Here is a 22,493-nt window from a genome sequence, read left to right on the forward strand (position 1 = left end):
TAAATGGGTGCGGGTGGGCAGCGGAAGGCCCCGGTTACGGCGGCTGAGGAGAGACAGAGTCGGGCGAATAGGGAGCGGGCGCGCGAGCCAGCGCGGAGGGGGCCGGAGCCAGGCGGGCGGGGGACGGCCCGGCCCGGGGCGCGTGTGGCGCGGAGGCGGCGAGCGCGGCGCCGGGTGCCGCCGGTGAAGCGAGCGAGCAGGAGCGAAGCAGAGCCGGTGGCCGACAGCAGGAAACGCCGCGGGCGGCGGTGAGGCCTTCAGCGGAACGCCGCGGGGAGACCCGCCGCCGGCGCGGTGAGTACGAACGGCGGGGCCGCCGGGGCAGGTGAGGATCCGCTGAGTCACCTGCCCCGCCGCCCCCCTGCCCCGCGGCCCCGGCGCGCCGGGAGCGAGGCCTCGGCCGGGCCGCGCCGCCGCCACGCGAGGGCAGTCCGGGGCCGCTGGGGGTCCCGGCGCCTCCCGGTCCCTCTCCCGGCCGCGGCTGCCGAAGGACCTTCGTGGGGTTGGAGCCGTCTCCGGGGAGCGGGGCTGGGCTCCGGGGGCTGCGGCTGGGGTACCTGCGGCGGGGGGCTGTGCTGCCGGGGCCGGGCCGCCACGGCGGGGGGAAGCGCGCACCCGCGGGAGGGGGCGTCCCGGGATCTGACGGCTTGGGTTTGCTTGAACTAGGTGCGTGGTCAGGGGCTTGGAAGGAGCCATGGATAAAAGAGGAGCTGTGACAGAGGCGGAGAACGGTGATGCTTTCCTGGAGCTGAACAGAATTGCCACGAAGTACCCGCACCGCTACACAAAGGTTGGCCTGCACCCCTTTTCCTCTTTCCCACAAAGTATTCGCGGAGTTGGGGGTCCCGGAGGCCAGGCGGAGGTGGGGGCTCCCGCGGGAGAGAAGCCGTGAGGCAGAGCTGGGAAGGCTTTGCCTGGATTAGGATTTGCACAGTGGGATAAAACCAGCAGCTTGTTCAACACCATGCGGTTCTGCAGTCCCATCCTTGATATACTTTTGATTCCCACCATCTTACTTTAACACGGGAGCACCTCACAGCATGCGTCGGAGAGGTTATGGTAGGTGCTGAAGTATGCTGTTCTACCAGCTTTATCAAGTACTTGCGCTTCAGAGTTTTAGTTCTGTTTCTAGCAGTGTTCCTTTAAGTTGACCAAAACATTGCCTTACAGTAGATGCCAATTCCTTGGAACGTAAAGCACACCAGGTCTTTGAGGTGTTTACAGAAAAGCTTTTTGGCATCTTAAAAGTGCTTCTATGTGGCTGCCGGAAGCCTAAGCACTTACTGCTCCAACTGATGCTTAGTGTTAAAACTTTTAACGCAGATGCTTTTGTTTAGCTGTGATACCTAAATATGTGCATGAGTGGAAGAACACCAACTAAATAACTTGCAAATAAAGATTCTTTCGGTGCTAAGTGAGTTTGATAACACTGTGGGGTTTAAGGTTCAAATTTTGTTTGGGGTTTTGGTAGAGCTGCTGAAATGTGCTTTTAGAGAGCCGTTAATGGTGGCTGATTGTCCCATCACTGGAAGCTGTGGGAGCAGGTGGTCATTGTTTTGTGAAAATCTATTAAGATACTTTGCAACAAATGGCCTGAAGTACGGAACAGGGTGAGACAGTGTACTGTTGCTGGCTATGTTATCTTACTTGAGGAATTTCTGAACTGTTAGCTTCCTAGTAGACTTTTTTTTTTTTAAAGAAAAAAAATATTTTTGTGGCTCTGTTCTGTTGAGATAGGGCTAGACATCAACAATAAACCAAGTACTTTCAGAATTGGCAAAACTTGCATGGGAGTATTTTGGCTTTATAATACTCTAAGTCCTTGGAAAATACCTACACTTAACCTTCTAAAAGGCAAAGTGTGATATTGTTCAGACCTTGTTATTCAGTTAACTACAAAGCGAAGGAGAGGAGCTGTCTTTTTAAACTTCTGCTGGAAAAGCAGTATTTATACTCGTTTGGTCTTGCCTGACTCCTCTCAAGAGTAATAACTGAATGTAGCTTCGAATTCTGCCTACTTTTTGGGGCAGTATTCGGGTTGTGCTGGCGGTAGCCATACACTGGAACTGATGCATTTGTAGCTTCAGTGTTGTGAATTCAGTACCTATAGCTTCTGATCAGGATGAAGTTGCAGAACTAATGCTAGAAGGCACCTAGTCTTGTCTCCTTGTTGGTTTCGAAGGAGTCTAAAGTCAAGAAACATCAGAAATTAATCTGTGCTAAAATATCTTGCATCATATGTTGTGGTTTTTTTACAAGTAGCATCTGAAATACAGCTGGTTTAAGGTGCTTGTATAATCAGTGTTGTAAGGAATTTTCTCATGATCCAGTTTCCTATTAATTAGGGATGGGAGGAATGCTGTTTCAGGACATGTGCTGCTGATTTGGAAAGGGGACTGATTTCCTTTAACAGTTTCTATTCATTTACTACCAGTAGGAAAGCAGTTCTCATACTATGAGTCCTTACAAACTGTTTGAGTAAAACTGTTTAATAACAGCTGAACACACTTGTCCCCCACACGTTTAAAGTACGAGTATGTGAATTAAAACAAAAAACAATCAAAACCATGCTCTGGAAGTGTCAGTGTTAATCTTCTCTATTATGAGAGTGTTATATAGTCCCAAGCTGTGTCTTTTCTAGTTGTGTAGAAGCTGTTGCTCCAGGGGTGCACAGCTACTGAGCAAAAGCCAAGAAACAATTTGAATTTTCCTCACTTCAATGGCAAAATTGCAATAGGATCTGACTGAGGGTCTGTGGACTCCCTCTCGTGGCCAGCAAAACAGTCCATTTCAAGTCTGTTGATGGACAGTGCTGTTAATACTTGTAATATCTGCATCAGGCTATGATAGTATTACAGCGCTAATGTTGCTCATAGATCAAAGTTTATTTTGGGAAGCTGTGGGCAGAGAGGCCAGGCTTCCTCACTTTAACGGAACTCTTTTTGCTGAAGGCTAGTACAGGGTGATGTTTGCAAACACGTGTGTGTGTTTGTACATGTTAAGGTTTTGTCCAGCTACCAAGCTGCTATCTGGAAACTTCCAAGTATCAAGCTTGTGTGGCTAATTAAACTATTTTATTCACATGGCGATAATGATGTGAAAGCTCTAGAGGATATTGTATTCTTGTGAAAAAAGTAAAGAGACTTCCTTCTTCAGTTTGGCCGATGTATGGCATCTGCTGTCGGGATTTCTTTATCCTTCCAGCTGCCACTGATTCCTGCACAGCTCTGAGTGAATTCAGTACAGTTGGGAGTGAGGCGGATGGAAGAAAGGTAGTCCAGGGAGAAGTCTAGAGTAAGTCTTATTAGAAATGTGCATCGTGGCTGCAGCCAAGTTAATGATGATTCAACACAGTGATGATCACACCATTGATAATGGTTTTTAGATGTAGCAAACTGCAGTGTGACTAGATTGATTATTAGTCTGCATCAAATGACTAACTGCTCAGGGCTGTGCAATGCAATAGTAAACTAAGGACTGTATTTGAAAGCTAATAGAAAGTGGGAAGACTGAAGTAATCACTCAGCATTAATTTGGTGTTGGGTAGAGTAGATAATTGGATAACGTACATTGAGATATCTTGGGTGGTGGTCAGAAATAGCAAGCTTGTTTGGGGTTTCCAGGTCTACATTAGTAACTGGTATTGTGGTATTGGTTTTTTTAACCTACTGAATCTTATACAGCATTAAACATACCGATTCTGATTGCATCCCGAGAACTTGCTAGCTCCACTATCAATGATGCCTATCTTGCTTATAAGCTGAACTGTCCAGGGAAGTGAATAGGTAAACATGTATGATGTGAACAGCTTTTGAAGTGTTAATGAGGACTGAACCTGACTTAGTAAGGCTTAGTGCTGCAAAGAAGTGTTTGCTTAGTGGCCACTGGTAGAAGAACTGAAAAATAAACTTGCTGTCTAATGGCAAGTCTTCACTACAGTATTTCACAGGAAATGAAACAACATATTGGTAAACTTCGGTTGTCAAATTAAAACAGAGTTGAACAGGCAGTCTGGAATAGATATTGAGTCACTTGAATCTTGTCTGGGTAAGAGCTGGAACTAACTTCTTGCTTTTTCTAGGAGGAACTGCTGGATATTAAAGAGCGTCCCTACTCTAAGCGAAGACCTTCTTGTCTTTCTGAAAAATATGACAGGTATTTTCTGTATTATTAAAAAACTATATACATTGTTTCAAAATATAAGTTAAAATTTAAAAAAAATCTGTAGCGAAGAAGTGACTTGTTTTGATGAAGGACATATGTGCTCCAGAGTTTAGTGTATGACAGTGTTTTCGGAAGTAGTAATCTACTAGGAGAGGCTTAACACTCTAGCTAAGAATGTTGTGCTCTGACCAAAGATTATAATGTGAGATCCAGCAGAAAGATGACTTCACACAAGAAAATCTTATAGACTTGCAGGAAAAACTACAAAGAATATAGATGGCTGTATAGCACAGACTGACTAGGTCATGTTGCAACAAGCTGACTCGCCTGATGGATTACTCTCCCGTGTTGACAGTGTACTGCATTTAAAAATGAAGGGGAGAGTGTTCTTGGCTTGTGTTTTGAAGTTTGCTGAACAGCAGTATCTTACTTGTACAGTAAATTAATCTGAATAGTAAAGTGGTAAAATTTTTGGAATGCTTTGGAACAGCAGCATGTGCTCTTATTTTTCAGTGTACCAGGCAAACTTCCAGTAACTAGTGGGACAACATGTCCATACGTTGTCCCTTTTGTAATCTTGATGCCTGGGTGTTGTACTTCCTTAGTATTGCCAAAGGGATCCAGAATGCCATGTATGAGATGATAAAGGCAAAGATTTAGAAGTTGGGTATGGAAGGTGTTTTGCTTGTAGTTCAATAAATCATAGTACTGCTACTGAAAACCTAGAACTTACTGACTAGCAACCTGTACAAGTAGCAAACAATTCTGCAAATTTTTTTTGTAGTGATGGTGTCTGGGATCCAGAGAAGTGGCATGCATCTTTATATCCGACTTCAGGAAGAACTTCACCAGTGGAAAGCTTTAAAAAAGATTTGGATTTGGATCGGACTTCCCTTATGCGTAGGATAGTAGGTAAGTGTGTTTTTATAGCACAAGACTCAAAACTGAGCCTAGGCTGTTGGCAAAACCTTCACTTGGAGATGACACAAATGAGACGAAACAAAGTCTTTTTGAAAATTGTTTGACTGCATAGAATTAAGTGTCAAGGAAGTCTTGGCTGCTCCAACTATAGTTTATGGTATTCTGGGTTATCTAAGAACAAACATAGCTAGCAGTCAGTTGTTATATCCCACTATTCTTGCCATTTGATAGTGAATACATACGTAATAATGCAAGTGCAGGAGACAATTTCACTACAATTAAAGACTGAGTTACTTAGAAGGTCTATAGTGGGAAAGCAGGTACTTCCTGCATGGGAAACCACAATGATTTCTCAATATCCAGCTGTAAATTTTTTTTTCCCTCTGTACTTCCTATGGTCTCAGATAAGTTTTTGCCAAAATAAATTGAGTCTTTTCCTTCAAAAAGCTGTGGGATAGCAGCAAGGCTATGGAACAGAAGGCTATTATACAGTTAACTCTCATTTATTAAGACATTAAATTCAGTGCTTTTCATGTGGTCTTTGACTTGTAGATCCAAGAGAGCGAGTAAAAGAAGATGACTTGGATGTAATCTTAAGTCCACAAAGGCGAAGCTTTGGAGGTGGCTGTCATGTAACTGCAGCGATTAGCTCACGTCAAGCAGGGAGCCCCTTAGAAAAGGAGAATGATGGTGTCCGTGTTATTGGTGGCCGTAGGATTGGCAGTGGAAGAATTATCTCTTCTCGTAACTTTGATAAAGACCACCGAGGTGGTGAAAAAGAATTACGTGATTCTAGAGATGCAAGAGACCGAGATCGTGAGAGGGACTACAAAGATAAACGCTTCAGGGTTTGTTCTTTCTTTTCTTGATTGAATATTAAATTGGAAGTTTGGGATGCTGCACTAAAAGCAACGGGGGCAAGTTCACTGCATACAGTAGTTAAGTGTTCCATGCAAGTGGGCAATTGCTTCTTAAAAGCACCTTTATGGTGTAAAGGGTGAGCACTTGGTGCTTCAAAAACTTAGTTTTCAATCCTTTGGACAGCTCAAATGGCATGCATCTAATACTGTGCATCTCTCAAACCTTACCTGTGGTAGGCTTAATAGCAAGATACTCAAAAGTGTTACAGATAATTTTTAGTTCTTGACCAAGCAGTTGTCAGCAAGCATTGTCTTTAACCTCAGCCGATGGAAGTTTTCCATTTTCAGGCTTTTTTTTTTTTAATTTTTGGGTTTTTTTAAAAAAAGAGGAGCCACTAGCCTGCCACTTGGGATACAACACTGATTTTATACAGGCTCTTGCAGACCAATAGCCTTCAGTGTAATGAAGCAGAAATTTAACTGTGAAGCCTAAAATTTAAAGGCTTGCTGAGCATGCAGAGTGTGTATGTAAACCTTAAAAAAAAAAAAAAAAAAATGTGAAGAGGTGGTCATTTGCTTTGGTGGTCAGGGAGGTATCTTAAGAAAGAGCAGTTTACAGTTAATGCTTTTAATATCCCACTTCAGAGAGAATTTGGTGACAGCAAACGTGTCTTTGGGGAGCGAAGGAGGAATGACTCTTACACTGAAGAGGAACCTGAGTGGTTCTCTGCTGGTCCTACAAGTCAGTCTGAAACCATTGAGCTCACAGGTTTTGATGATAAAATTTTGGAGGAGGATCACAAAGGGAGAAAACGTACAAGACGACGCACAGCCTCACTAAAAGAAGGTAATGGCACATCTGAGAAAAGCTTTGCTTGTCTGCTATGATGGTGTGTTGCTGGATAGAGGGGTGACTGTTATAGATCTAGGCAAGTGTAAAGAATAATGCAGTTTACTAGCCTTTATTTTAAACTTGCATAGCTTTTGGTCATCCTGAAGCACAAGATATAAGGCCTGTAACTGATTTTTCAGACTGCATATACCTTTAATAAAATACTACCTTTTTTCCAAAAGGAAGGCAGGGCTGAGAGGCTGCGGGGGGGAAAAAACCTTGTATGGATATTGACTCATCTCAGGAGTTTGTAGGCCATTAAAAGGGTCTTGTCCATTTCTGCATCCTGCTGGGTGCTAAAGGCTTGTTTAAACTAAGCTGATGCTCTGAGGTACTTGAAATAATTTTTTGTAATAATACCAACATTAGGAACACAGAGTTAGACATTCAGCTGCCAGTAATACAGCTTTAAGCTGAGTTTGGAGACTGTCTAAATTTGTCTCCAGTCATTGGACTTCAAGTTTACAATTATTACCACCGCAAAAGCTGCGGTATAAACTTCTCTGAGGCAGTAGAGATGACTTCTAAATGCTAGAAATTCTGCAGGTGGACAATGTAAACCTGAAGAATTCAGGTTTAATTGTGTACTCACCGAAGTAAAATGTAGTAAAAATTCAAGCATACTAAGTTTGTAGTCACGTCACAGGGTGGTTTTTTTTGCAGCACTCATGCAAGCTTGAAGAGTCTTCAAAATGATACGTGCTTTGCTCCTGCTGTGGGAGTAGGAGTGGTTTTTGTCATATGTTGACAATATAAAGAACTCATGTAAAGTACCAGCTTCCAAGGAGTCTGCTCTCTGGGGCACCTAGGAAGAAAGCAGGAGCTGCCAAAGGATTCTTAATGGAAAAACAGCAGCAGCTGTTAACTGAACATCTGTATCTGCTTGGTGTGACGTAACATCTGATACGTTCTGTGTGCTTTCTGGGTTGATCAAGATGCGTTTTTTTATGCAGGATTCAAATTGCAATTCTTACTTTCTTGAAGCAGGCAGTCTTAATTACAACTAGAAGCTCTGTGCCAGGAGTTACAGTGGGTGCTAATTTCTCCTGTAGTAGACTGCAACCAGCACAAGATAATTGAAGAAATACCACGTAGGTGGCTAGGTAACTGGTCCTGTGCTTCCGATTCCTAGGCAAATGCATTGACATTTAGGCACTGTTCCCACAGGAAGTAGTCAAGTTCAGCGATTTGGCAATAACTTGGCCTTCTTTTTAAGGGGTAGAATGCAATGGTGGAGTGGCAGAAGAGGATGAAGTGCAAACTGTCCTTGCCAGTGAAACTCCAACAGATCAAGAAGTTCCTAGGGAAGCAGTTTTACAAGAACCAGCTCCAGGAGAGTTTGACTTCAATGAGTTCTTTAACTTGGATAAAAGTGTTCCAGGCCTGGCTTCGGTGAGGTTTTTGGTATTTTTTTTTTTTTGTTTGTCTCTTTAAAGACTGGCTGTTTTCATGAGAAGCATTTGGTTGCTGCTGTGTTGAGTGAAAACTAAAGCTTCTTGCTTTGTGAAAGTAGCTTTATGCTGTGTGTCAGTCTGATGAATTTGCAGAGATTTAGCTTTGGAGTATTAGGGTGTTACTTCTAAAGTGCTATATACCTGGGACTGGCTCTATCCCCAAAGAAAGTGTATGAGGCAAGTCAGCTGATGATTCTTGCTTTCTTTTGATCGTTACTTGAAGGCTTAAAAACCAGCATCCTGGATAGATCTTCTTTGGAAGTATTACAGATAAGATCAGAGAATATTAACTGTACAAATTTAGTATAGCTGGAAACAACCTTTTGTATCTAAGTTTGGGAATCACAGCAAATAGATGTTTTGTGCAAACTTCCTGGAAGGCAGTAAGCCTGGAGACAGATGCCTGATGAATACTGGCTCTGAGAGATAGTTGCATCATTATCAATACCAGTAATGTGGTTGAAAGGTTCTATGTCCGAGAAGGTTTGAATCTTTAATAGTTAAACTTCTGTATAGTGGTTAATTTTGTTGTTTAGGGCTACTGCTGCTGAGTTGGAAGAACAAACGTAGACTACTAATGTAGTCAAAAGCATGTTTGAACAGTGTTGATGTGACTAGTAGATACTCTGTGTAACCCAAGTCAGATGTGGGATGCTGCGGATACCTAGGAGCTAGTAACATGACTATGAAGAAAGACTGATGCTTATACCGCAAGTCTCTTCCAATAGTGGATTTTTACCTCCAGCCATGATTTGATGGGGATTCTGGTACTTCGGTTGGTACCGCGCAGTTCTTGAACCTCTGGTCTCTAGAGGTATAGGGAATGGCTGGCACTCCCTGATTTTTCAGTCTGAAAGCTGTAACTGCACCTTAGCGTGCCCTTTAACCACAGGAAGGGGTAAGGTGGTCCAGCAAGTACTGACTAAGTATGGGCCTAACTCATAAACTGATGATGTTTCTATTCTGACCTCTCCTACACTAGTCAGGAGTAGCTAGTAGCTTTTCTTCCTATTCTAGATGGTATAACTGAGTAGATGGAATTTGAGTAAAAGGGCTTAGTGTTGTCAAGACATAAATGTGTTTAAAAAAATTTTTATTCTGACAGCAAAGAAACAGACCTGATATGGTTTAGAAATATTAAGGTTTACAAAAAATAAATCCTGACCTAGTCTTTAATGTGGAAAAGCTGCTTGTGTTAAAAAAGGCTCATCATACAGTGGCAGTAATTTGACAAGTACGTAGTGGAGAGTTTGTTTTCCCTGTAGAAGATATAAATGATCAAGTCTTGACTTGACAATCTGATTTTCAGCATTTCTGCAAAATGGTGACTCCTTTCAGAAGCAGGGAATTCTCAAGTCACAAAATATCTGCTGATGAAACTTTAGTAGGCAAATGTTGTAACTTGTCAAAAATGAGTTTTGGACTAGTCAAATGTATTATAATATTAATTCTTTTTATTGGTGACGTGTCTGTGACAAGTGTTCGTAGTAGATCTGTACATTTCCTGACATAGTCTTAATTGTTCTAACATGTTAGATTTAAAAATCAAAGCCAAATAGATCAACACTATGGGGTTTTTTTGCTATTGTAAATAGTATTGAGTGCCCCTTGTTTCATAGAAAACAGCTTCTCTGGCATAAAGAAGCTGTTCTTACTTTTGTCTAAAAGTAAATGTGCTGCATGGTGAAACTGCATCTGTGCCTATTGAGTGGGCTTTTAATTGGATGCTATCTTGCAAGATGGGAAAAGATTTAGTTTGGCTTAAATTTTATAATGGGCTGTTTGCTAATCATTACAAATATTCTTAAAAAGCCTTAAACAGTTGCTGTAAACTGTAGTGACTTCTGACAGACTAATGCTATGAAGTACTGCTCAGTGAACTCTGTTCTGCCTGGAGGCAGGAGGCACTAGCTGCCAGTGCTTTGCTGATGGTGCAGGCTCTGGCTTGAAGAATGCTGCCTTCCTCTTATTCCCAGGATGGTTCAGCATGTGAAGTGGAAGCCTTAGTTGCTGGCCTTCTCCCCCAGCCCTTGTGGGTTGCTCGGAGGTCAGGGGATAGTGTTTGCACTGTCTTCGGCCAGTGCTGGAACTGAACTGAATCGCCACTGCAGACAATCCAGTGTATCAGAGTACTCCTTCTGTACAGTGATAGGGACCAGCCCTGAGCCATCTGTCAGAATTACTAGCTGTTACAGTTTGTTTTAATTCTTGTGGCATTAAAATGGCATTAAAATTAAAAGAAAAAAATGCCTTTTTATCTTTGACACATCTGCTTTAAAAGATGCAGTTAATGGTCTTTGGATGCTTTGATTATGCTGTTTCAGGTAGTTTTACTCTGAACAAATATTTGGTATAAAAGATGTATGATGGGTTATGCTAACTGACTCCACAAATGCTGCCATATTGGAAGGAAAAAAAAAAAGCAGATCAAAGTCTTGAAACTCTGGGAGCAGCATCTAGTTGTCTGTAGCAGGAGAATCTTGGTTGCACAGTACAGCTTCTCAACAGTACAGCTGATCTTGCTTCTGTTAAGGTTATTTTATTTTATTTTTTTTTCCCCCTAACCTAGATGATAGAGGATGTGCTGGGGGAAGGTTCAGTTTCTGCCAGCAGGTTCAGCAGGTGGTTTTCTAATCCTAGTCGTTCTGGAAGTCCGTCAAGCAGCTTGAGATCTACACCACATGAGGAGCTGGAGAGGCTAGCAGGTAAGACTATAGGACAATGCAGGGCGAGGTAGTGTCCTTCCATATTTCTTCCTACTCATTCAATAAGAACATGGCAGATAAAGCTTTATCCTAGGATAGTGAATTCTCCCACACTTTAAGCGCTTGACATTCTTTTGGAAGCTCTTAGAGTAAGCAGCAGTTAAGTTCTTTTTGTTTTTTAAATGTTCTTGTCATGCTTTCTGATGACTTTCCAGCTGATCTTGGGCAAGGGGTGTGAGGCATAACTTTTCAGTGACATATTGAAGTTGGTTACCAGTGTATGTTCATCTTGAGACATTGGATGGGTAAACTGATGTCGTAGTGCTCCTGGTTTTACTGTTTCAGGTCTAGAGCAAGCCATTCTCTCCCCTGGCCAGAACTCTGGAAACTACTTTGCTCCCATTCCATTGGAAGACCACTCTGAAAACAAAGTGGACATCCTAGAAATGCTACAGAAAGCCAAAGTGGACTTAAAACCTCTTCTCTCAAGTCTTTCAGCCAACAAGGAAAAGCTTAGAGAGAGCAGTAAGTGCCTCTTCAGATATTGTCAAGTTCTGGTGATGCAGTATCTCAAGGCAAGAGGCTTGGTATTCTAGAAACTTCAACTGCCAAGTCCAGGAGTAGGAAGTATTATAGGTTTACTTACACTACTGAAAACAGATCTCAGTTGTGTCAGTAGCATCACTGATTCTTTTCATCCTAATCACAGGATGACATCAGGACTCTATCAGACAGCTTTACTGGCCAGTAATCATAAGTTAAGATGATGCAAGTCTTGATCTGAGTTTCAGCTTTGTCTATGGAATTCACATAAGTTTTTCATACTGGAGACTGGTAATGTCAGCTCTGAAACTATGGCATTTAAACTGTGGCTTTAACAAAAACTTAGTGTAAGTCATTCTTGAAGCGTCTGTAATGGATCACATTGATCTATGAAGTATCAGTACCTAAAAAGATGAACAGTGGCTTGAGGATGTCAGTTGTTTTCAAGTGCGTACTGTAAACTTGAACTTCTCAAGACTGTTGCTAGCACTTGAGGCACAGTGGTCTCTGCTTGCTGTTCAGCGCATTAATTAGATAACTAACATAAAGCTACAACATAGGAACAGATTTGTCTTAGCTATGCTAACTTGGCTAGAATCGTGGGACTCCAGGGAAGTTAGTCTGTTAGAATTCACTTTTGCTAGCATCAGCTGTTCTAAAGAGTTCAGGGCTGACTTTAAACTTGATGTTCAAGGGCACCTCCAAGTTAGGGATCTGCATGTTCGGGCCCACAGCATGCATGAAGGGTACAAAATGCATGTGGTCTTTGAAATCTCAAGGTCTAATTCCAAATTGGTTTCTCCTTGGCAAGCAGCATGTATTGCCATTTAAACTGGACTGAACAAAAAGTAATGCTACTCTGATTTCTGTGAAATGGCTAGGAAGGAAAGCATCCAAGCACTGCAAATATTCTTAAGCATCCAGTCTGGGAGCAGGGAGTGTCAGCTAACATATGAAGACCTTCCTTAATTTGACTTAAATAGAACTAGAAGTCTTCTGTGTTGTGCTTAGTCTGATGCTCCTACTAAAAGCTTTTTAAATGTTGATTCTCATAAACAAAGGATGAAGGAATGAAAAATTGTGGGGAAGCTTCCATTCACTCAAAAGTGCCTGCTGTGGGTTCTGTTTTCCTGTAAAATGCTTCAGGTGTTGTGGAGTTTTCAGACCAGTTCCTCTCCACCAACGTTGTATTTTTTTCTCATGTTCCATACTGCATGCCTACATCATTGTTTCTTTTCTCCATCTTCTTGCCCAGATTTCCAGTAAATCTTACTACTTTGGGCCAACATCTGTTACAGCAACCCATGGCATGCTCCTGTCTCTTCTTCCTTTTCTCTTAAGGTGTCATATTGTGACGTGTGTTAGCTGGTCCATAAAGCATGTTTAGCCTTGATGTCAGGCACCAGTAGGTATTCATGTACACCCATGCAGGAGAAAAGTACTGCTCAATAACACTTGTACCTTATTCTGGTTATGCCATTGAAATCTTTCTATAGTGGCTTTAATTTCTGAGCAAAAAAAAAATCTACTTCAAACTTCATGCACACCAAGCTAAGTGTGTAACTGAGTCTCAGAAGTATCTAAATTTTCCAGGTACGTATTCTCTCTACTTATGATGGCATCAAACAATTTGACATTGCTTACACTGTGGCTGTAAGACCATCTGGTCTCCTGGAGTAAAAGATAAATTAAACTTTCCCAAATGAAAAAGAACAAACTATTAAAAGCAAGTGAAGTTGTAAAATATAGTTAACAACATGTCTTGTGAGATAAATGACAGCTAGTAGGAACTTCAGTTGAAACCTGAACAGGTTCTTGTGGAGTCTTACATGCCTGTAGTTGCGCATGGCAATACTCTGAATTTGGATATCAGAGTATCAGTCTAAACACAAGTCAGATGTGGTTTGACAGCTAGTATGAATATCAGAAGACAAGTTTTTGGCTGTTCCTCGTTCTCAAACAACTTGTATTTGACACCTGCACAAGAATTGAGCTCAATTGTAAACAGAAAGCTATGGTTTACCAGTATTTCTCTATTTCTCAGCACATTCAGGAGTTGTACTTTCAGTGGAGGAAGTTGAAGCTGGGCTGAAAGGCCTGAAAGTGGATCAGGAGGGAAAAATTGCTACTCCATTTATGGCCGAGCAAATGGAGGAAGCATTGAATGTCACTGGCTCCAGACAGATAAAGAAAGATGGAGATATGACTGCATTTAACAAACTAGTCAGCAGTATGAAGGCAAGTGGGACTCTACCTTCACAGCCCAAAGTCAATGTAAGTAGCAGACACCCAGCTTTTCTGAACTGTGCTAAGACATGAGCTATGAACTGAAATGTCTGGTAACATGTGAGCCATGACTGGATACAGCAGCATGATATTAAATATGGGCTTAAATTTAGAATGTTGTTGCCTGCAGGATTAAGTACAGGAGGTGCTTTGGCCATTTTCCCATAGCTGAAGTAATTAAAAATGGGGCTTTTTCAGTTCAGAGTTAAGAGTTGACTTCATTTAACAGACAGCCTCAGTCTACTCTTTGTGGAAGACTCATTAGTGTTAGTTAAATGGTTGCCTTAGTGCTGCTATTAAAAGGCAGCTCTGTTAAAATGCTTGTAGTACAGGTACAGCTAACACCTGAAGCTCAGATGTCTTGCTTCACTTATTTTTGTTTTAATAGGGGTATGTCAGTGCACAATCTAGTATTTTTATGCTTGGGTTTAAAAATTATTTATACCAAGATAAAACTGGATGCTTGTTAGCTGAAAGATTAATATTAGAAGATGATACTAGACATTTCATTAGAGTGACATTTCATTCTGCTGCTAACTGCCTAAAGAGCATACTTGACCCAGGAGCTATCAATAACTACTTTTGGCACCATAAGCATCCGTTTTTTCTTGCTGAACTATGCCCAAGGACTTCTAGCCTCATCCCAGTTCACTAAAAGATAGTGAAGAACGTAAATTTGCCCTGTGAAAAATTTGCAGACTGATTTCATGCCTTAAGTTGAGGTTTTCATTTCTATCTTTCCCTTTACGCTGACAGGCAATTTTGATGCCTAGAAGAATATCTTAAATAATTTCTCTAATACATGAACGCTTCTCAGTTCGTGCATAGTTTGAGTTGACTGCTTGGCACAATGTTTCATCTCAGTTTTACGCAATTATGTAAATTCATGTATCTTACTCAGACTTGAATAAGGCACATAGCTAGTTGGCATACAGTTAGTTCAAGATCTGGTGAGCCAGCTCAGCCCTTAACTTTACTGGAGTTTTATTGGGCTGATGCATAACATATGCTTCTAACAGAACAGGTGAAATTACTTCTGTCACTGAGACAAATGTGGATTGTCTCTAAGGAGTTTGATGCTGCTTGTATCTACATTTAATTTACAGTGTTCTCATTTTCTTAGCAGAGCCTTGAGAGCCACTTAATGTCACCTCCAGAGATGCCAGGCCAGCCTCTGTCAAAGAATATTCTGCAGGTACTTCTTAGTGGGGGTAGGAAAAACTTAAAAGCATATCGCCAGTGGGAAAACAAAAATTATCTTAAAATAAGACACTTAAGGCAGTTATTGGATTAGTAGTCAGATGCAACTCTATGGAGAAGAAAGAACTAGTAACTAGTTCAGCTTGCTTAGAAATTTCTTGTCATGCTATTTCCCATGCTTACACTTGAAAATGAAAAATCTGGTTAAGTGCCTAATTCTAAGGGCAGTTCAGAATTGCAGTATCTAGTTGCACAAGTCTGCCTTGTCTCTAACTTGCTATAAATAGCATAGCCTATAGTGTAGTAAAATGAGCTAGTTTGTATAAATAGACTGTATGCTGAACATTCTTTCATTGCTTATTCTTAGGAACTTCTTGGTCCACCCATTACCAGACCTGCTTCATCAAATGTCTTAAGTGGCCTGATAGGTGGTTTGGAACCTGCAGCCTCTCTACTGACGCAGAGAGCACCTTCTCCCCCTATTCCACCAGTGTTTCCAACTCGAGCTGCTTCTGCGGATTATCTGCGCCACAGAATATCTTCACCCATTGGTGAGACTGGTTGCAAAACAGGGTTTTTTTCTGTTTTATTACTTGAGTTTGCTTTAAAGAATGCTTTGCAGGACAATAAAAACTTCCTGGCACTTGGTGGGCAACTAGGTCAGCGTCTGTTTCTTGAGTGAAAGATGCATTTGAATTTAATAGTCTGTAATGTTAAATTAATCTCCAAAAAATGTAGATGTCTGATGGATGAACTAGACTTCGCAGTAAATTCTGGTGTGGAGTAATGTGCTCAGCTACTGCATAGTAAGCTAATTTTCAGGGACTACTTGGCCATTTGTATTGCAAAGCACTGCCAGTAGCTTCCTGGTAGTTTTCCAGCCTATTGTCAAGGAAGAGATCTAGCTCTGTGTAGACTTCAGAGACGAGCTGAGAGTCTTCACAAGAATCCTCAATTCATGTGGAATTGTTTAACTTGGGGTTGTACAGTGTGTATATATTGAAAGAAACTGTTAGTCCTTTTAAATACAACTGTTGAATGTTCTTTAGGTTTTGGACAAGGTTCTCAGCAATTGCTTGGTGACCCATTTCCAGGTGTAAGGAAGCCCATGAGTCCAGTTGCTGCACAGGTTAGATTAAATACTTTTTGCTTAATGTGTATTCATCTTTTTATATTCTGTGCTCTAGAACTAACTTGTGGAAACATACTTAGCTGTTGTATTCAGATGTTTGTGCTTAAGTTTACTCTGAGTTTGAGGATGCAAAGTCTAATTTTAGTACAGTTGCAAAATGTCATTGCAGTTGGATGCATCTTAGTACCTCAAGTACAAGACTCTTTGAGACTTCTGTTGCCTGTCAGTAAAAATGATAGCTGTTGGTGGGCAGCTTACTTTGAAGACATTAGTAGCTATAGCAGTAAATGTTCAGTATCTTTAAAAAAAAAACAAACAAAAAAAACCCCAAAACAACCAAAATGCAACCTCTGACTTGTGTGGGGTTTTTTTATACAACTCTTACTTCAGATGAGTCCCTTGGAAATACAGCAAGCTACACTAGAGGGACTGGCATTACCACATGACTTGGCCATACAGGCAGCAAACTTCTATCAGCATGGCTTTGGTAAACCACAAATGGACAAAAGCAGAGATGGCTACAGAAACAGGTGAGTATCTGACTACAAAATTGAAGGGGTACACTGACTTTTTCAATGTGCTGTTTCACTAGGTACTAGTCACTCAGACTTGTATTGGTCTTGGCAATCCTGTCTTTCAGTCTATGCTGAGAGCAGAGCTGCTTCTTACTAACTTCCTATCTGTTAACAGGCAGCAGCGAGTGACTAAATCACCTGTGCCAGGACACAGAGGGAATGCATCTTCTCCAGCCCCTATAGCATCCATTACTAGCATGGTCAGTACCTAATGTGTAATGATTGTAGGAAAAGCTGTAAAAGTGTGCGCTGTAACTAGATTATAGCAATTGTAGTTGATGGGAGAAAGGGAGGCTGTAGAGGAGTTGATCGTGTTCACATTATATCAGTGGCCACGTGATACAAGAACAAATTAGGCTTCACACTTAACTGAACGTCTTCACTTTGGAAAAGTCTGACCACTAGCTTATCTGAAACTGAAGAAGCACCATTAATATTATCTTGATCTGGTCTTCTGAAACCAGTGGAAGATAACTATGAAAACTCAGGTCCTCATACTTTGGTACTTAAGTTTTCAGAAGACAAGTGCTGAAAGCCATTAGCCACTTGAGAGAACAGATTTTCTGGTATGAAGTGACTGGTTGTAGGCTGAAATATTACTGAGGAGCTTCAGGGTCACTTGAAAACAAAACCTCCAAGCCAAGCTGTTGCCTCACTGCCTTCAGTTCTATGTAGAATGTTGCTTTGATCTAAATTTTCCAGTTAATTCAGTCTAGTCCTGGGCTGCAGGCAAGTACTGATGTGGATCATCAGCTGCTATATCAAACAAGTACTTTTGCTTGTATACCAGTTAAGTGGCTTCCACAGATGCTATGTAACTTCAAGGGGGGGTGGGAATACAAATGAGGCAATAGTCTTTTGCAGGTCAAGCAGCCCTGAGTTAATACAGATAAGGCAGTTCTATACAAACTTCTGTTGAGCTGTTGTTCTGAACCAATAGCAAAGAGGAAAGAGCTGTAACTTAAAATACAGCTCATCTATTTTGTTTCAAACCTGTTAAAGTACATCTAACTTTGAGAACATCTGCTGGTTTTAATAACGGTATTGGACTTCTGCAAAAGCTAAAGAGAAATGCTTAAACTATAGAATAAAGCTATGAAATTAGGTGAATTAAGGTCATGGGCACGCAGTGGGCTGATTCAGAAGAGCCTTAAATGAAAAGGATGTGCTGGAATTGGTGTCCACCCACAGCTAAGATAGTGTGGCCTAGATCATGAGCACTGAGTAAAGTGTTGCTTCTTACTATGTTCTATATAGCTGTCTCCTTCTTTTACACCTACCTCGGTGATTCGCAAGATGTATGAGAGTAAGGAGAAGAGCAAAGAGGAGCCAGTTTCTGGGAAAATGAAAGTCAGTGATGGTAAAGATGAAAATCAGAGGCCAAATGAAGGTATTGTAATGGCTTTAAAATAACACACACACAAGACATTTGGAATAGAATCAAAGAGCTTCCAGCACATAATACACCCAGGCTAACTTTAGACATTCCCAATTTGTGGAGATGAGGAGGGCGTAGAAATGAGCCTATAAGGAGAGGAAGCTTGTCCTCTCCATAGCTTTAACCCTTCCAAGTGCAGTCTTCCAGCAGTGTTGGGTTTAAATCCCTTTTTTCTGTATCTGTCAGTGAGCAATAGTGACACTGAGAGGCCTGAACTAAAACTGTTCCTTTGCAACTGGTCTTGATGAACAAGCATATTAACAGTAACACTTCCATACCTCTCCACACCAGTAACTGAATACAAGCAACTTATAGCCCTCTTGAGACATCTGAACTGAACAATCAAAGCTGAGACCAATTAAACTCTTAAATGTAGCGGGTCAAGGAAGCATTTTGTCACCCTAACTGGTATAAGTGGCTGTTAAAAGGAAATGCTTAATATAAACTGCCTGACCCAGTAAGATTAACATGCCTAATTGTGGTGACATTGTACTTCAGTATGGGTAATTGCAGAGGTGGCTTGCAGTTTGTACTATACAGTTGATTCTCTTTTTTCCTTTTAGCACTTACAGCTATTACTGTTACATCAACTGGTAGCAGATGATTCCAAGATATTTTAGGCTTTGTCTAACTGATTTTAAATGGTCTGTGGAAATAGTTTCTTGAAGTGCTTTAGTGTTCCAAATTTTGCTAAGCAGATGTCAGATAAAGGCTGCTGGTAAGCCCCAGACACATCTAAACTGGGGGGGGGGGGGGGCGGGGAAAACCCCAAAAACAAAAACCCCACTTCAGGCTAGACTTCTGGCACAACTCCAAATTACATCCTTATTACTGTTTTGAAATAATTTGGTCAAAAGCATCCAGGAAAGATAGATGCTTACTATTAAAAATATATGACCAAAGTTCAGCAAGTCCTGGAATCTAGCTATCAAATCCAGCCATTAGCTGTAATGTTCATGAGGTGTAATCTCTAGTTGTGGACTATAATAGTTGTATTCAATTCTAGCTAAAGATAACCTACTGTCTAGTTCTGTGGAGAATGCAGATCAAGAAACTTTGCCCACCTTAGGTACCAAACTACCTGCACTGCAACGCTCTGCATGTTCCACAACTCTTACCCAAGCAAATCGTTGCACCAAAGAGCAAGACTACAGGCCTAAATCAGCTGGTAGAAAGACTCCTACAATGGCCTCCCCAGTACCAGGAGGCCCTTTTCTTCGTCCTGTTCATCAAGTACCCCTTGTTCCCCATGTACCAATTGTACGACCTGCTCATCAACTGCATCCAGGATTGGTCCAGAGAATGCTGGCACAGGGGGTTCATCCGCAACATCTTCCTCTGCTGCAAGCAGGTAATCCATACTTTTTTTTTTCCCTTGAAGTTGATGCATGTTCTCTGTAAGACTGACTTTGTGTTAGGAACAGCATGAACTGATACTCATTACTAGTAACACTTTACTACACTAACACTTACCTTTGAAACCAGGCAATGAACTCAACCCATCTAAATGTACAAATGCTTGTTTTTCTTGTAAGTTCCTTATGCTTATCAATTAAGAAGCTTCCTCACTCTTATCCAACAGGTATGCTTCCTCCTGGAGTGGACCTGTCCCACTTGCAAGGAATATCTGCTCCCATCCTTGGCCAACCTTTTTATCCACTACCAACAGCAAGCCATCACATCTTAAATCCACGCTCTGGGACACCTTTGCAGCTAGCGATGATGCAACAGCAACTACAGCGATCAGGTAGGCTAAAACATAAAACAGGAGAGTGAGTTTTTTGAACACTGACTGGCCTGCTCCAGGTACTATATTTGTTGGGCTGTTTCAGTATACTGTGCTAACAGGAAGCTACTTTGTGTGGGTATCTAAATTAACAAGATCAATGATTATGAATATCGGAGCAGTTTTGGCCTCTGCAGGCTCTTACGCCAGAAGGAAGTCTAAGCGAAGCATTTGGTTTAAAGATAATGTTGCTATTGAGAGATCTGCCTTTTGCAGTATGTATGCAGTCTGTCTTTCCTTGCTGGGTGAGAGGCCACACACTATCTCAAATAAAATGCTATTTGATGCTGGCCTTCCAGTTAAAACCTGAATGATGCTATGTCCAGAACTGGCAGTGTGAGGCAGTTTATGGTAGTGCTAATGAGAATAAACATGTGGGGCCTGGATTTGCCAGGGCTAACGGAATGAAAAGCATAAAAGCCACATTCAGCTTGCATGCTTTCAGGTGATTGTTCTAGGGCAGATATCAATGTTCGGTGAATGTATTATTCCACCCCTTACGCTTCACAGGCACTGGAGCACAGGGATCACCCACTGGTGTGCAAACAACCCCTCAAAATGTGCTGCCTCGGACTGGATTATCTCATGGGCACACACAGCTTGACCATCGCCCCAGCCAGAGAAGTGGCTCCCCCATTGGCCTTGCAAAATGGTTTGGTTCAGATGTCCTGCAGCAGCCTCTCCCTTCCATGCCATCCAAAGTCATCAGTGTAGATGAACTGGAATACCGGCAGTGAATGGTGACCACTGGGTGGAACACTTATGATTCTTTAGACTGGATAAAAATGTCCGTAGTCAGGACTTCACCTCTGTTTGGGTTTTTTGGGGCTTTATTTTTCAGCACTCTGTGCAACACTTCTTTTTGAGAGACTAAAGCACATGGCACCTGTCCTGGTCTCATGTCTGCATCAAGACTAAAGGATCCATTATGGCTTGAGTAGTGAAGCCTGAAGAAATTTAGATGCAAGACAAAGCCAGTTTAATCCTGGAAGTGTCTATTTTTTTTTGTTTTTTTGTAAGATATGTGAATGAAGTGCTGATATTCTCTAGTGTAGAGGTAGCAGCTAAGGATTCCTCCCGCAGAAAACTAAACTGTATAGACCCTTGTGTACAGACTTGTGTATAAACAATCTTTTGTATATATACACATAGAATAGCCTTTTTGAATCTATACAGCTGTACATAAAGAGTAGCTGGTTAACAGTTGAGCTTTAGTTGTGCCTATGGTTTGGATCTTTCTCCATTGTACGTGTGGGACTTTCTTTAAGATTAAAGTTGCATATCCTAAGTGTGAGTGAACAGGATAAAGTTGCTTTGCCTTTTCTTGCTGCTCATCTCCTCTAGGTTTCCCTCTCACATTCTTTGGTCATGTACTGTGCACTCAGCGTAGCTAAAGTTTCAAAGTAAGAAGCCCACATCCTGCTGTCTGTGTAACAAAGGTCTGAGTGTTTGTATGACTCTTGACACCAAATAAGAGAATTGTTTAGTCTTCAAACAGCCTTGAGGATGGGACCTGATACAGTAATGACAAAGCCAGATCTTCAGTCTGCCATAAGCAAACAGACTGTAGGTACCTACTGGTCTTGCTCTTTCAAGAGGGCTGGTGCTGGTCCTTGTTTAGCTGCAGTATCTTCCTTGTTTCAATTTTTCAAACCAGTTACTAAAGGTTATCAAAATGGAGCCTTTGAATCCTCACCCTTCAACTCCTCAGTCATAGCTGTGGTATGTTCTGTACTGCCTTCAGTTCTGTTTGTCAAAGGGAGTCCCAAGAGCTGTCCTCAATCGAGTGTGCATCTACTGATGCAATTACTGTGAAACTTGACTTTGGAGTCTTGTTCTGTGGCTTGAAAGGAGGAGGATGGGGTAGTTTTGTGATCTTACTGTGTATATTTGGTTTTAAAATACTATGTTCCTTTTTAAGCCTGTCTCACGTTCCTGAACAGTTAAATGTTCTCTTCCGTCCTTTTACTGCATGGTTCCTCACTTCACTTTTTTCACTTGTGTTGAGTCTAGTACTGCTGTCATGTCTTCTATCTAGCTTAGGCCATTGTGCTCTTTTTTTAAAGGTGAAGGCAAAACCAGAATTCTCACAAACTTGTTCTTAGGTCCCCCTGAACGCAAAACCAGCAGCAGAAAAAAAAAAATTTCTTGCCTGTATTGTAACAATTGCCAGCATGCTGTGGTGGGGTTTTTTCAGTCCAGCAGAGACAATGTTGTACAGAAATAGCAAGCTGATATCTCCCATGTGGAATCTGTTGGGGGTCACCCATACTTCTAGTGGGTTCCTAAAACAATCTGTGTAAAACATGCAATCACCAGCTTGTCCTTGTAAGATTGTTTTCATACTTTTTTAACTTGACACTTTCCCAGTAACATTCTGTAAATAAAGTTGATTCTACCAGCTGTCTGTATCGACTACTCTTGAACTAAACTACACTATCAGTATATTGATTAATTTTCAGCATTGTTTTTGTGTGAGAGTTCAAACCATGGTTTGAGCTGAATCTGCTGAAAGTTTTGATGTCAGTGTTGTCCAT

The 22,493-nt window shown here is 41.5% G+C and overlaps 1 protein-coding gene across 6 annotated transcripts; it reads left to right on the forward strand.

Annotated features, from left to right (window-relative positions):
* The first annotated feature begins 51 nt into the window (after positions 1-51).
* EIF4ENIF1 (eukaryotic translation initiation factor 4E nuclear import factor 1) lies at positions 52-22,357 on the forward strand. 6 transcript variants are annotated; one of them, XM_055705243.1, is made up of 19 exons: positions 53-294; positions 667-790; positions 4,082-4,155; positions 4,949-5,076; positions 5,638-5,933; positions 6,591-6,792; positions 8,054-8,229; positions 10,861-10,996; positions 11,342-11,521; positions 13,584-13,813; positions 14,949-15,020; positions 15,393-15,576; positions 16,075-16,154; positions 16,548-16,687; positions 16,848-16,932; positions 17,990-18,122; positions 19,177-19,521; positions 19,753-19,917; positions 20,467-22,357. In XM_055705243.1, the coding sequence occupies exons 2-19, from the start codon at positions 695-697 to the stop codon at positions 20,691-20,693; spliced, it is 2,949 nt and encodes a 982-aa protein (XP_055561218.1). In that variant the 5' UTR covers positions 53-294; positions 667-694; the 3' UTR covers positions 20,694-22,357. The 6 variants fall into 6 exon arrangements, with proteins under 6 accessions (XP_055561230.1, XP_055561218.1, XP_055561239.1 ...); XM_055705264.1 differs by having other exon boundaries at positions 19,459-19,521; XM_055705244.1 differs by having other exon boundaries at positions 14,952-15,020.
* Positions 22,358-22,493: the final 136 nt, after the last annotated feature.

This window comes from Falco cherrug, chromosome 1, assembly GCF_023634085.1.
Source record: "Falco cherrug isolate bFalChe1 chromosome 1, bFalChe1.pri, whole genome shotgun sequence".
In the NCBI taxonomy this organism is placed as follows: domain Eukaryota; kingdom Metazoa; phylum Chordata; class Aves; order Falconiformes; family Falconidae; genus Falco; species Falco cherrug.

Bases quoted from the DNA above. Each gene is read 5' to 3' on its own strand.
- EIF4ENIF1 (XM_055705243.1), top strand. From the start codon at position 695: ATGGATAAAAGAGGAGCTGTGACAGAGGCGGAGAACGGTGATGCTTTC. The intron at 5,077-5,637 runs GTAAGTGTGTTT...TTTGACTTGTAG, and splicing joins CCTTATGCGTAGGATAGTAG to ATCCAAGAGAGCGAGTAAAA. The intron at 8,230-10,860 runs GTGAGGTTTTTG...CCCCTAACCTAG, and splicing joins GTGTTCCAGGCCTGGCTTCG to ATGATAGAGGATGTGCTGGG.